Source organism: Episyrphus balteatus, chromosome 3 (genome assembly GCF_945859705.1).
Source record: "Episyrphus balteatus chromosome 3, idEpiBalt1.1, whole genome shotgun sequence".
Classification (NCBI taxonomy): Eukaryota; Metazoa; Arthropoda; class Insecta; order Diptera; family Syrphidae; genus Episyrphus; species Episyrphus balteatus.
The window spans coordinates 73365147-73377291 of NC_079136.1; the positions used below are offsets into that span (position 1 = coordinate 73365147).

The following is a 12145-nucleotide window of genomic DNA, read 5'->3' on the forward strand; positions in this document are numbered from 1 at the left end:
TAGTTTTTGGATCACTGAATCCAGATTCGAAGTCAATTTCGCCTCAAAAAAATGTCAAAACCAAAAAAACAAAAGTTTTTATCTGGGGTTGCGACTAAATTTTTCATATAGTTTTTGGGTCGCTGAAATATTCCAAAAAATGTCTAAACTCTAAAAAAAAGTTCTTATCTGATATTTTTTGAAGATATCTCAAAAACCTAACGTGATAAGGCAAAATAGAGTTCGAATTCGGTTCTAGCAACCCAAAAACTATATGAAAAACTTAGACGCAACCCCAGATAAGAAATTTTGTTTATTTTGGTTTTGACATTTTTTTGAGGATATCTCAGAAACCTGACGTGGTAGGGCAAAATTGACTTCGAATCTGGATTCAGCGATCCAAAAACTATATGATGAACATATTCGCACATCCAGATTAGAGAAAAATTTTTTTTGTTTTCGTGACATTTTTTGAGGTTATAGCCTTAAGTACATTGGCTCAAAAATTGAAAAAAATATTAAAACACATGATGCTGAAAGCTTATTTTTTGTCAAAACTGTCAAAAAATGAGTTTGAAAATTTTCACTTTTTAATTGTTTTTATACAAAAAAAATATGCTTTCCACATTTTTTGTTTTAATTTTCTAGCCCGAAAAACCATACAAAAATGCGTTTGAAAATTTTCTCTTTTGTACTTTTTCACCTTTTTAGCCAATGTAGTTAAGACTTTAAAGGTATAACTACAACGGCCATTTTTTGCAAAAAGTAAAAAAAGTGATAGATATCAAACTCATTTTGTGATATTTTTTAGGACCACAAAATTAAAAATAATGATGCAAAAAGCTTATTTTTTGGTTTCAAACAAAATTTTTATAGTTTTTTCCAAAAACAAATAGCGCTAGAAAGAAATAAAAAAAATTTAATTTTGTAAATTTCCCACTTTTTCACTTTCTAGGTCATTGTAGGTATGGCTTAAACATAAAAAAAACGTTATCGTGCGACGCAGTTGGTGTGGTAAAGCCTTAAGAATTGATTTGTTTGATTAAAAAATGTCGATTCTCACTTTCAAAGGGATGTTTTGCTTAAAATTTCATTGCCACACAGTACCACGGATTACCTTTTTACTACTGTATACTGTGAAAATCAACACCTGAACACACCTTTAATAAATGTGAACCTATCTTTAATCTCTTATTAATAGCTGAACGCATTCATTAAAATTTTCACAAATATCATTCCAACTTGAAGTGCGATAAATAACGCCCTCTCCCTTCCGGAAATTTAAACTTCTACAAGCTAAGCTAAGACGAGAACCTACAAAGACATACAATCATTGACCTACTATATATGGACTGCTAGTCGTTTGACTTTTCCATACAAAAATTGAAAAAAAATGATTCCACATCTTTCTAGCTCTACTAGCGGTATAACTTTAGACGGCGAAGAGAGGAAACTTTTAGTGAATGACATCTGTCGTTAAAAGGTAGTGCTTTCTCTGTTTTTCTATATTTGTTCCTTTCGCACTTCGTCAAAAATGTTGCACTTATTCTCCGCTTTTTTTTAGGGCGCTAGTATCGCGAAGAAACAAGTGGAACCAATTTGAATATGCTTCTCGCAGTCCATATATATTAAGTCAATGCATACAATGATGTGAATGACAAATTTGAGTGAAGTTGGTGGAGGTTGAATGATTGAATGATGGAATTTGAATGAATGGAACATGAAACAGGTTGAATTGAATCGCAAAATGCAAGGTGCAAACACAATGCATTAAGGCGATTACACTTTGCATTTTCTTTTTCGATACTTTTTTTTACGTAGTTGAGCGCAGTTAAAACGTAGTTCAACAATATCTAAATCAGGTTTAAAAAATATCAAAAAGTGGGTATATTATATATACCTGTGTATTTTGTCTTCAAAAAGTGTAGTTAATCGCAAGAAAACAACAACAAATACTATACAAAATAATGAAACTATTTTGGTATAATTGTGTTTAAAATTGTTGCAAATAAAAAAAAATAAAGAAATTGGCGCTCGAATTTTCGAGGGCGGGGTCGGCTAGTTTATTTAAATCCTTAGAACTCGACCTAAAATTATTTTTGAGTTTTAAGAAATTTATTTCTCTTTTTAAAAAAACAAAGTTCTAGCTAATTTTTAAAGATTTCGAAACAAACGGTTTGTCTGTTTTGACAAATATTTTTTTGTTTGATATTTGTTTGAAATTAGAAGTGGTATAATTAAGTATTTTTCAAGTGGCGTTACATTGTCGGTACTCCCCTTTCAAAGGTTGGTATGAATTGGTGCTTCGGAACAAAACTTTACTTTGACATTGGATCTGGACGATTCAGATATGTGGAGAGCTTCCTTCCTTTTTTTTTTTTTTTATAATAAGCGCGCACTAAAGGGATTAATGTACCCTTAATATGGTGAACACAGTACGAGCATTAGGAAAATAGGGAGGGGTTTGAAAGGAGATACCGATGAACATTAGTTTTGAAGTTCTGAGTTTTGGAATGGGATGGGAAAACAGAGGCGGGTAACGCATTCCACATCCGTGTAGTGTATGTCAAGATCTTTAAGAACTCTTGCTACTGTACGAGTGCGAAAGAAGATTTGTCCCATGGATCCGTTTACGCGCTCAAGTACTGGCGGAGTCATGACACTATCAGGCAGTGTTGAGTTGGCAGCGAACTGCCTCGCAAGTAGGTTAGCTTTGTCAACAGAGCTAACAAATGGAGTGTCATTGAAGACGAGCGTTGGAACCGACGACGAGGTAGTGTTGCGTATATTTTTTCCAAATGACCAAAAATGTTTACTACCTTTGGGACATTGTAGTATTTTTTGCCTTAATTCTTGATCATGCAAAAATGTACTTTACCTTTACGACGGTATTTCTGCTATAGATGACCAAATGTTTCAATCATTTTTTGATCGAGCGAGGGTGTCGGTATCAAGCACAATATGCAGTAAAACTTAATCTTTGTTTAGGGCAAACAAACTACTTTCGAAATGAGTTCACATTTTAACGAGATGAGTTTAATATTTAAGGTCTTTCACTTCCTAGTTTAACTAGGCATCATTCGATTAGTTGAGAGGATTTTTTTTAATCTAGATGGATCGGAATTTCTTCTAGATTGTAACAGAACGTTCTCCAGGATTTTGGATTTCATCCATTCTTTTTTTATAAATTTTTAGATAATCTTTGCAGGAGTCCCCATCTGACGCATTTCTATTGATTGAACAGCTTCCACCAATTGCGTTTCTTTTTCACGCTTATATGTGTGAGCAGACAATAGATTTCCATAGTTATTCATAGCCGTAGGTCTGCAAGGGATATCTTCCTTAGCAAAAACCCCCAGTCTTGCACCTGGTCAGACTTCCCCCAATTTACCAACAGCTAGCTTATACAGAATCTTAATTTGTTTTTATTGAAGATTCCATACATAAAAAATTAAAAGCTTTTAATATTAGTGACAAAACCAAACATTTGTTCAATATTTCAAGGAAAAAATTTAAAATGTTTAGGTAACTCACGCTACATTATGTTGGTAACTCATGTTACCTGCGATTTGTGGTTCCAAAAGTTTAGAAAAGATGCATTTTCACTCAAATTTTTTTTAAATCGAATAATGAGTAACGAAGCTTGCTTAAATGTTAATTTATTTTAGCAATCACGAGGGGATATTGTCATCGTCACTATTAGATTCATCTATTTTTCTATGTGCTTGTTTTTCCGTCATGTTCATGTGAAATTCTTCTGTAGTTGGCAGCTTATGCTTTAAAAATGCTTTAAGATTATTTATACTTACTGAATTTAATTTCTATCCATAAGGAAATACAACAAAGAATCTTTTCTTGCAAATTGCATAAAGTGTTAACGTTTGTAAATAGTAATTTGCTATTACAAAAAGTAAAAAAAAAAAACAGCATAATTGGTTCAAAATTCGTGTCCACTTATTATTGTGGAAAATAAAAATTTATCAATCGTGGTTTTGGTGATCGAAAACGTTAAATGAAGAAATTAAAAATAGAATGAATGAAAAAAAGCTCAGATTTTATGAAGTGGTCGGGATAGAATTTTCTATTTCTTTTTAGAAAAGTCATAAGTGTAGCTACCAGCCCTTTCAGGCTTATTCATTTTTTACCAGACACCCGGTATAATTTCTATTTTTATTAGAATGAGCGAGAGGAGTAGGTTAATATTAAAAATAAACAAAATGTAGTTGTATTCAAAAGACTCACCTGAATGTAGATAAACTGAATCAAAGGAAATTCTCCAAACAAATATTCATCTCTCCCGCCAACTCTCAGAATATACGAAGAAGTCGATTGACCATTCAATTTAACCATCGATCTAGACATCTTTGCCAATGCCATTTCAATAAGCTTTGTTGGTGTATCAGTATCATTCGCCCGCAAACTAAATATACTTTCATCATTTTCCAATTTTACCGACACCACAAAGCTATCACTACGCAAACGCCCCTTAATCGTTGGCATTCGAGGTGTCCTCGCCAGTCTTAATGGATGCTCGTATAATAATTTCTCACTCCAAGACACTGTGGCTCTTTCGTTTTCAATTTCTTCACTTAACAAAGACATTTTGTATCGAAAGTCACTAACTTCAGGACTCTTCATGGCTCGAAAGTCATCCACAGACTTGCCAATCATATAACTTATTAAATTACAGAGCTCTTGGTCGCTGGAGTACTCTGTTGATTCAGCGAGTTCTAAGAGACAAAGAGATGGTTGTAAATCACACAATCGACTTGAGTCTTTGCAGATTTCCAAAGTATTGAATTTGGTTATGCCTCGCAGAGCATACATCGAGTGTTCCTTGAGCATTTCATAGAGTGGATATGCTTTTGCACCGGCCAGGAGCTCCTGAAAAAGAAAGATAAATATTTATTCAATTCCAAAAAGTTTTTTTTTCACACTATCAGATCATAGCCGAAGAGGGCTTATAGCAAGCACCGTCTATCGACCATTTGCCAACACAAAACTGTATTATCCGACTCATCACTTAGTGCAGTGTTAGTAATTAGTAAGCAGATAATAACTTCAAAAAACGTATACTAAGAAAAAAATATTGTAAATACAATAGAAATACAAACAAAATAATTAGTTTTAAGTAACAAAAAAAAAAGACAATGTCCTCTTCAATACTTTTATAAATTTTCATGTCATCTGCAAATATAAGAATTTCACTATGGTGAATATATGTATATGGGGCATCATTTATAGCTAAAATAAAAAAGAAGAGGTCCTAAATGACTTCCTTGCGGAACACCTGATTTTGCGATGGTTTAAATGGAGTGCTGCAGGGAAACCGTCTGGTCCCACAGAATAATCTTCATAAAGTAGTGAGAGAAAATGGGATACTTGACAAAGCAAAGCTGCTGATAATTATCCTTATCAAAATCAAAGGCATACGAAGTGTCTTGAGAATTACTATTTTCAAGTAAATGATCGCCAAAATCCAAAAAAAAAATACAAGGGGAGGATGGTAAATGTCTATGTTAGATATGGCAGTGGTAGCTTCTGCCACTAGCGTATTAATTAATTTATTTATTTATTTCGCCAAGCAGAGTAATAAATCTCTTATAGATTACAGCATACAATGACAATTATAATAAAAAAAATAAAACAAAAAGGATATAATATTTTTATTAAATAAATTTCTGCTTAAAAAAATACTGAAATTTTTAATGTTACAAACTGAGTTGGCCTGTCTTAAACAACGTGTTATAGCTTCATTGAACATTCGAACAGAATAAAGATTACGCTCAGGAGCATACCAACAAACTAAAGAAAGCAATAAAGGGCTATTGATTTTAAAGTTAATAATATCTCTTAACATAATTTCAAAATATATTCTTCTAGGTTCAAGAGATTAAATTCCCAATAACAAACACTTCGAGCTATTAAAAGCCATATCAATATTCTAATGAAGATTTTTGATAGCCATTCTGGTGAAACGCTTTTGGATCCTTTCTTTTATCATAGAATGAGTTTTAAACAAAGTATTCCAAAATAGATCGAACGAAACTAAAATATAGTGATCGTAACGTAAAAGGATCTGAGAAATCTTTTGAGTTACTGTAAATAAAACCAAGCATTGAGCTAGCTTTGGAGACAATAAAGTCAATGCGATCGGAAAAGTTTAATATCGAATATAACCCCAAGATCTTTTTTTCAATTATTCTGGATAAAGGTGTTTCACCTAGGATATATGAAAACAATTATTGGAAATTGACTTTGATAAAAAGGCATACACACATAAACATTTAGATGAAGGTCGTTAACTTCACATCAATCAAAAGGCCTATTCAAGTCTATTTGTAAATTAATGCGATCGAGAGTTGACTCGATTCTGATACATATAAAGCGTACATTAAACATTTGCAATAATTGAACAGATCACGAATATCGTTAATGGAAATAAAAAACAATAGTGGTCCTAAATGGATACCTTGCGGAATGCCAGAAGTAACATTGACAGAATCTGAAAGAATATTGTTGATTTCAACACGTTGTGTTCTATTTATAAGGTAAGATTCTAACCATTTTAAAATCGAGGAGAAAAAAACAATATTTTTTTTGAATTTCGATAGCTTAAATGAATGATTTAAGTGATGAAAAGCCTTTTAAAAATCCGTGTAAACTACGTCACATTGAAAACAACGTTCAAGGGAGCTATTCAAGACTATAAGGTTGGTGGAAGTAGACCTACCATTCACGAAGCCATGCTGGAATTCAGAAATACTTTTTTATTATAAACGATTTTTTCGAAAAGTTTAGGTCTTACAGGAATTTTACAGATCAGAGGATAGTTATATATTTTATTCTTACAACCTGTGGCCTATTTCACAGCTTACTAAATCAGCTACATCAATTTACTTCCCGAAGCACTTTTTTAACATTTGCACTATTTAAACCATAGAGGTTGAGGATGTAATAAATGTACAATGGAATAAGTATTTTAACAAAAATAACATTTTTCTATCTGATGAATGATGAGAATAATCTGTAACGGTAAAACATAAAATAAGGAAGTTGAAGATTATTTAATAAGTATATTATGGTGAATCTGATGATGGTCAATGTCAGTCATATAGGTGGTATTATGCTTCGAAGCTGCATTTTTGCATAAAAAGTGCTAATTTCTAAGGGAAAAAAGTATTTTGACAAACCTTCTTTTTCAATGTTGGTAAAGTAAGGTATTACATTTTACGGGTTACAAGTTCAAATAATGTATCTGCAATAAAAATTTATTACCAAAATGCTGGTGGGGTTCGAACCAAAACAAATCAATTATTTATTTCAAGTTCTATGCATGAATATGATGTTATTATATTTACTGAAACATGGTTAAATTCAACTTTTAATTCTTCTGAGATGTTTGATTGTTCATATAATGTGTATCGTTTAGATAGAATATATAATGATTATTTAAAACGAGGAGGTGGAATTTTAGTTGCAGTAAGATCTATTTATAATAGTAAATATATTTCATTGCCTATTACACTGGTCAACAAGGTTTTTGCCACTAGAACCAAAATATACTTTTCTAAAGGTTTTTGATGTGCTGAACTGGAATTTGAAGTCAGAAATTTTTTATTGGCCTCCGTTTTTGAAATATTACCGTTAGAAAAGGCCAAAAAACGTCATTTTGGCTGTTTTGAGGTTATGTTTTTATGTGGGGTAATTCATAATGAATGAATTTGTAACGGTGCCTATAAGAACTGGTTTCATTCTTCCAAAAAAAGTTTAAATCTTTACGATATCTCTTTTACTGCCCGAGATATTTAAAGTTTAAGTAGCGGTCTTTGACTAAGAAACAGCACTGGCCAATCAAGTTAAACTTTTTTTTGCCACAAGAACCAAAATATATTTTTCTAAAGGCTTTTGGGTTTCTAAACTCGAATCCGCAATCAGAAAAATTCTATTTGCCTTCGTTCTTGAAATATTACCGTTATAAAGTGCAGAAAAAAATTTTATTTTATAACGGTTATGTTTCAAGGACGGAGGCTAATAGAATTTTTCTGATTACGGATTCGATTTCAGCAGCCCAAAAACCTTTAGAAATATATATTTTGGTTCTTGTGGCAAAAATTCTGTGACCAGTGACTTAATCTTTAGATTAAGTTTAGTTTCTCTTTGGTTTATTTGCTGAAACTTAAGATATCTCGGGCAATAAAAGAGATATTGGGAAAATTTAAACAGTTTTTAAAAGAAAAATATTTGTCCTTTTAATCACCGTTACAAATTTGTTTATAATATATTACCTCACATAAAAGTATAGCCTCGAAAACAGCCAAAATTAGGTTTTTTAGCATTTTATAACGGTAATATTTCAAAAACGGAGGCCAATCAAATTTTTCTGACTTCAGATTCGAGTTCAGCACATCAAAAACCTCTAGAAAAGTATATCTTGGTTCTTAAGGCAAAAAATAAGTTCAATTTTGTTGTCCAGTGTTATAGAAGATTGTATAGAACAAATGTGCGTAAAAGCTGAATTTCATAAGCAAGAAATTTTATTTGTAGTTAGTTATATACCACCAAAAAGCTCAATTCAAATATATGATAAACATATTTCTAATATTGAACATATCGTAAGTAATTTAATCGAAAACCAATATCCTTTTATTGTTGGTGATTATAATTTGGGTGATGTAACATGGACATACTCCCATGAAGATAAATGTATATTTCCCTATAATATGAGTAAAGATATTGAATATAGTTTTATTGATTCCATGCTTTCTATGGATGTTTTTCAAATTAATCATGTGCATAATTCTTTAAACAGACTTCTTGATTTAGTTTTTATAAATAATATGTTTTTTGAAGTTATGGAAATATCATTTCCTATGTTAAATATTTCTGTACATCATGTTGCTATATGTTGTATTCTTAAATTCGAAAGTTGTGTTGCAAATTCGCTATTAGTATCAAATGAAATTAATTTAAATTTTTGTAAGGGAGATTTCATTACACTTGACAATTACTTTCAAACAATTGATTGGCTGCATGTTCTCTCTGGATTATCTTTGCAAAGTGCGTATAAAAAGTTTATTGATGTGATACAAATTGGTTTTCATGAAAATATTCCAAAAAGACAAAAATGTAAATTATTCAAAGTTCCTTGGTCGAATAAACGATTAGTTAATTTGAAAAATGTAAAGAATAAAGCTTTTAAAAATTTCAGAAAATCAAATTCCGAGGTGGACAGAAAATATTTTTTTCAAATTCGTATGGAATATGATTTTCTGAATAAATATCTACATAAGCAATATGTATTGAACATTCAATCGCGAATTTGTAATGAACCTAAGGCTTTTTGGACTTTTTTGAATAATAAAAAAAAAATGTAGTACATTGCAGCAAAATATGGAATATAATGGTGAGTCATCCAACGATTTACAAGGTTCATGTGAGCTTTTTGCGAAATTCTTTGAAACTACTTATGTAGATCATTCATCTTCAAATACTAATCAATTTACTTGCCATTTAGAAGGAAATTTAAATTTATCGAATTTATATCTATCTGAGTACGATATTTTGGATGGATTATCTAAACTTAAGTCAAGTTTAACTCCAGGTCCTGATGGCATTCCTTCGTTTGTTCTTAAAAAATGTCAGTATTCGTTAGCATTTCCGTTACAGATAATTTTCAACCTTTCTTTATCAACTGGAGTTTTTCTAGATGAATGGAAGTTCTCGTACATTAACCCAGTTTATAAAGCTGGCAAAAAGAATTTGGTAGAAAATTATAGAGCGATTTCTAAAATATCTGCAATTCCAAAGCTGTTTGAACTAATTGTTAGAGATAATTTATATTTTAACATCAAAGAATATATTTGTGATGAACAACATGGATTTATGCCTGGAAAGTCTACTGTAACAAATCTTATGCTTTATAGTAAATTTGTTACAGATGCTTTTGAGTCAAAATATCAGGTTGACACTATCTATACTGATTTTATTAAAGCTTTTGATAGTATATGTCACTCAATTTTGATAGTAAAACTAGAATCTATCGGTATAAATGGCATGATTTTGAGGTGGCTACGTAGCTATCTTAATGATAGAAAACAATGTGTTCAAATTCGTAATACTACTTCTAAGATGATTAAAGTTCTTTCGGGTGTACCACAAGGTAGTCACCTAGGTCCGCTTCTTTTTAATATATATGTAAATGAAATTCCATTTTTACTTAAAAATGCATCCTGCTTAATCTATGCAGATGATATCAAGCTATATATGTGTATTAAAAATGCAGCTGATTCCTATAATCTTCAAAGTGATTTAAATACACTTGCTATTTGGTGCAAGCAAAATTTACTACCGCTCAATATAAACAAATGTAATGTTTTCACAGCTCATCGTATTTTGGCCCTAATGTTGCACAACTACCATATTTTCAATGAGATTTTTGATCGCAAGTCTGAGATTCGCGATCTTGGAGTCATTTTTGATTCAAAGTTGACATTTTCATTACACTATGATTTTATTATTGCAAAGGCCAACTCTATGCTTGGTTTCGTAAAGCGAAACTGCAATGAGTTTACAAACCCTTATGCTTTAAAATCAGTTTATATGTCTTTAGTTCGTCCAATTCTAGAGTACTGTTCAATTGTTTGGTGTCCTTCGACTTTGATTGGTATCAATCGGATCGAAAGAGTTCAAAAAGCATTCACTAGATTTGTAGTTAAGCAATTAAAATGGAGAATTGATACTCCTTCTTACAATTCAAGATGTTCCTTAATTGGCTTGGATTCTCTAGAAAAAAGACGTTCTGTTCAATGCTTGTTGTTTGTTCATGATGTTTTTTCTTATCGAATTAAAAGTTTGAATATTTTGCAAATTTTTGAAATATACACTAGCCCAAAAAATTAAAGGAACAAAAAAAAATCGTGATTTTTTTAGTGATTTTCGATAGGCTGTATCGCAGTAAAAAATAACCGCATCATGATAAAATAAAAAGGATGTGAAAGCTCTATTCTTCTAGTTTTAGGATTAAATATTAAAATATTTTATTTCTAACGGTAAAATAGCAAAATTGTTGCAAATGTTCAAAAACCAAAATTTTCTAATTTTTTTTTGTTTTTACTTCTCTCATAAGGAAGTGGGAAAATTTTTTCTGATAAAATGATTATTATTTTTAGAAAGGCTTTTTATTAGGCTTTAGAATTCCGTTTGTTTCAAACTTCTACGATTTTTTTTACACTGCAATATCAGTCATCAAACCAAAAACCATACTTTTGACTTTGACTATCAATATCTCAACAACGGATCACTAAAGAGAAAATTTAAGGACACATTTAAAAACTTCATTCAATTCTCTACAAAGAATATAAGTTTGCTTTGTAAAAAAAAAGGTTTTCTTATTTTTGAGATTAATTTATGAAAGCTATCAAAATAGGCATTTTTACGGTTTTTTAGAAAATGTACCGCTATTTAATTTCTATGGGTGTAAAGATTAAACTGAGGCTTAATTATTGAAGCTTAATATGCCTGAAATTGATATGCAAAGTTTCAGGCTTATTCATCAAGCAGTTTTTCTGTTGTGATGGTTTGAACTTTTGAGATGAAGTAAAACACCATATTTCTGCAGTTCTAAATGACTTACTTCTTGTAACTTTTTTATGAGCAAAATCAATTTTTTTTTAGTTTATTTGAACATTTTATTGATAAATATCGTTTAAATTATAGATAAACCAAAGAAAAACAAAAAAATTTCAAAATTAGGAAAAATATCCAAAAATGGTATAAAAAGCTTTTTTTTCAAAATTTAAGTTTTTTTTGAAAACTTTAAATTTTTACTTGGTTAATTTTAAATTTAAACGATATTTATCAATAAAATGTTCAAATAAACTAAAAAAAAATTGATTTTGCTCATAAAAAAGTTACAAGAAGTAAGTCATTTAGAACTGCAGAAATATGGTGTTTTACTTCATCTCAAAAGTTCAAACCATCACAACAGAAAAACTGCTTGATGAATAAGCCTGAAACTTTGCATATCAATTTCAGGCATATTAAGCTTCAATAATTAAGCCTCAGTTTAATCTTTACACCCATAGAAATTAAATAGCGGTACATTTTCTAAAAAACCGTAAAAATGCCTATTTTGATAGCTTTCATAAATTAATCTCAAAAATAA

The 12145-nt window shown here is 30.7% G+C and overlaps 1 protein-coding gene across 1 annotated transcript in view; it reads right to left on the bottom strand.

Annotated features, from left to right (window-relative positions):
- Positions 1-12145, bottom strand: part of LOC129913945 (phosphatidylinositol 4,5-bisphosphate 3-kinase catalytic subunit beta isoform) — a 29754-nt gene that overhangs the window by 15208 nt on the left and 2401 nt on the right. The window contains exon 2 of the mRNA XM_055992949.1: positions 4222-4863. Within this exon, the coding sequence (XP_055848924.1) occupies positions 4222-4863 (642 nt within the window). The remainder of the gene's footprint in view (positions 1-4221; positions 4864-12145) is intronic.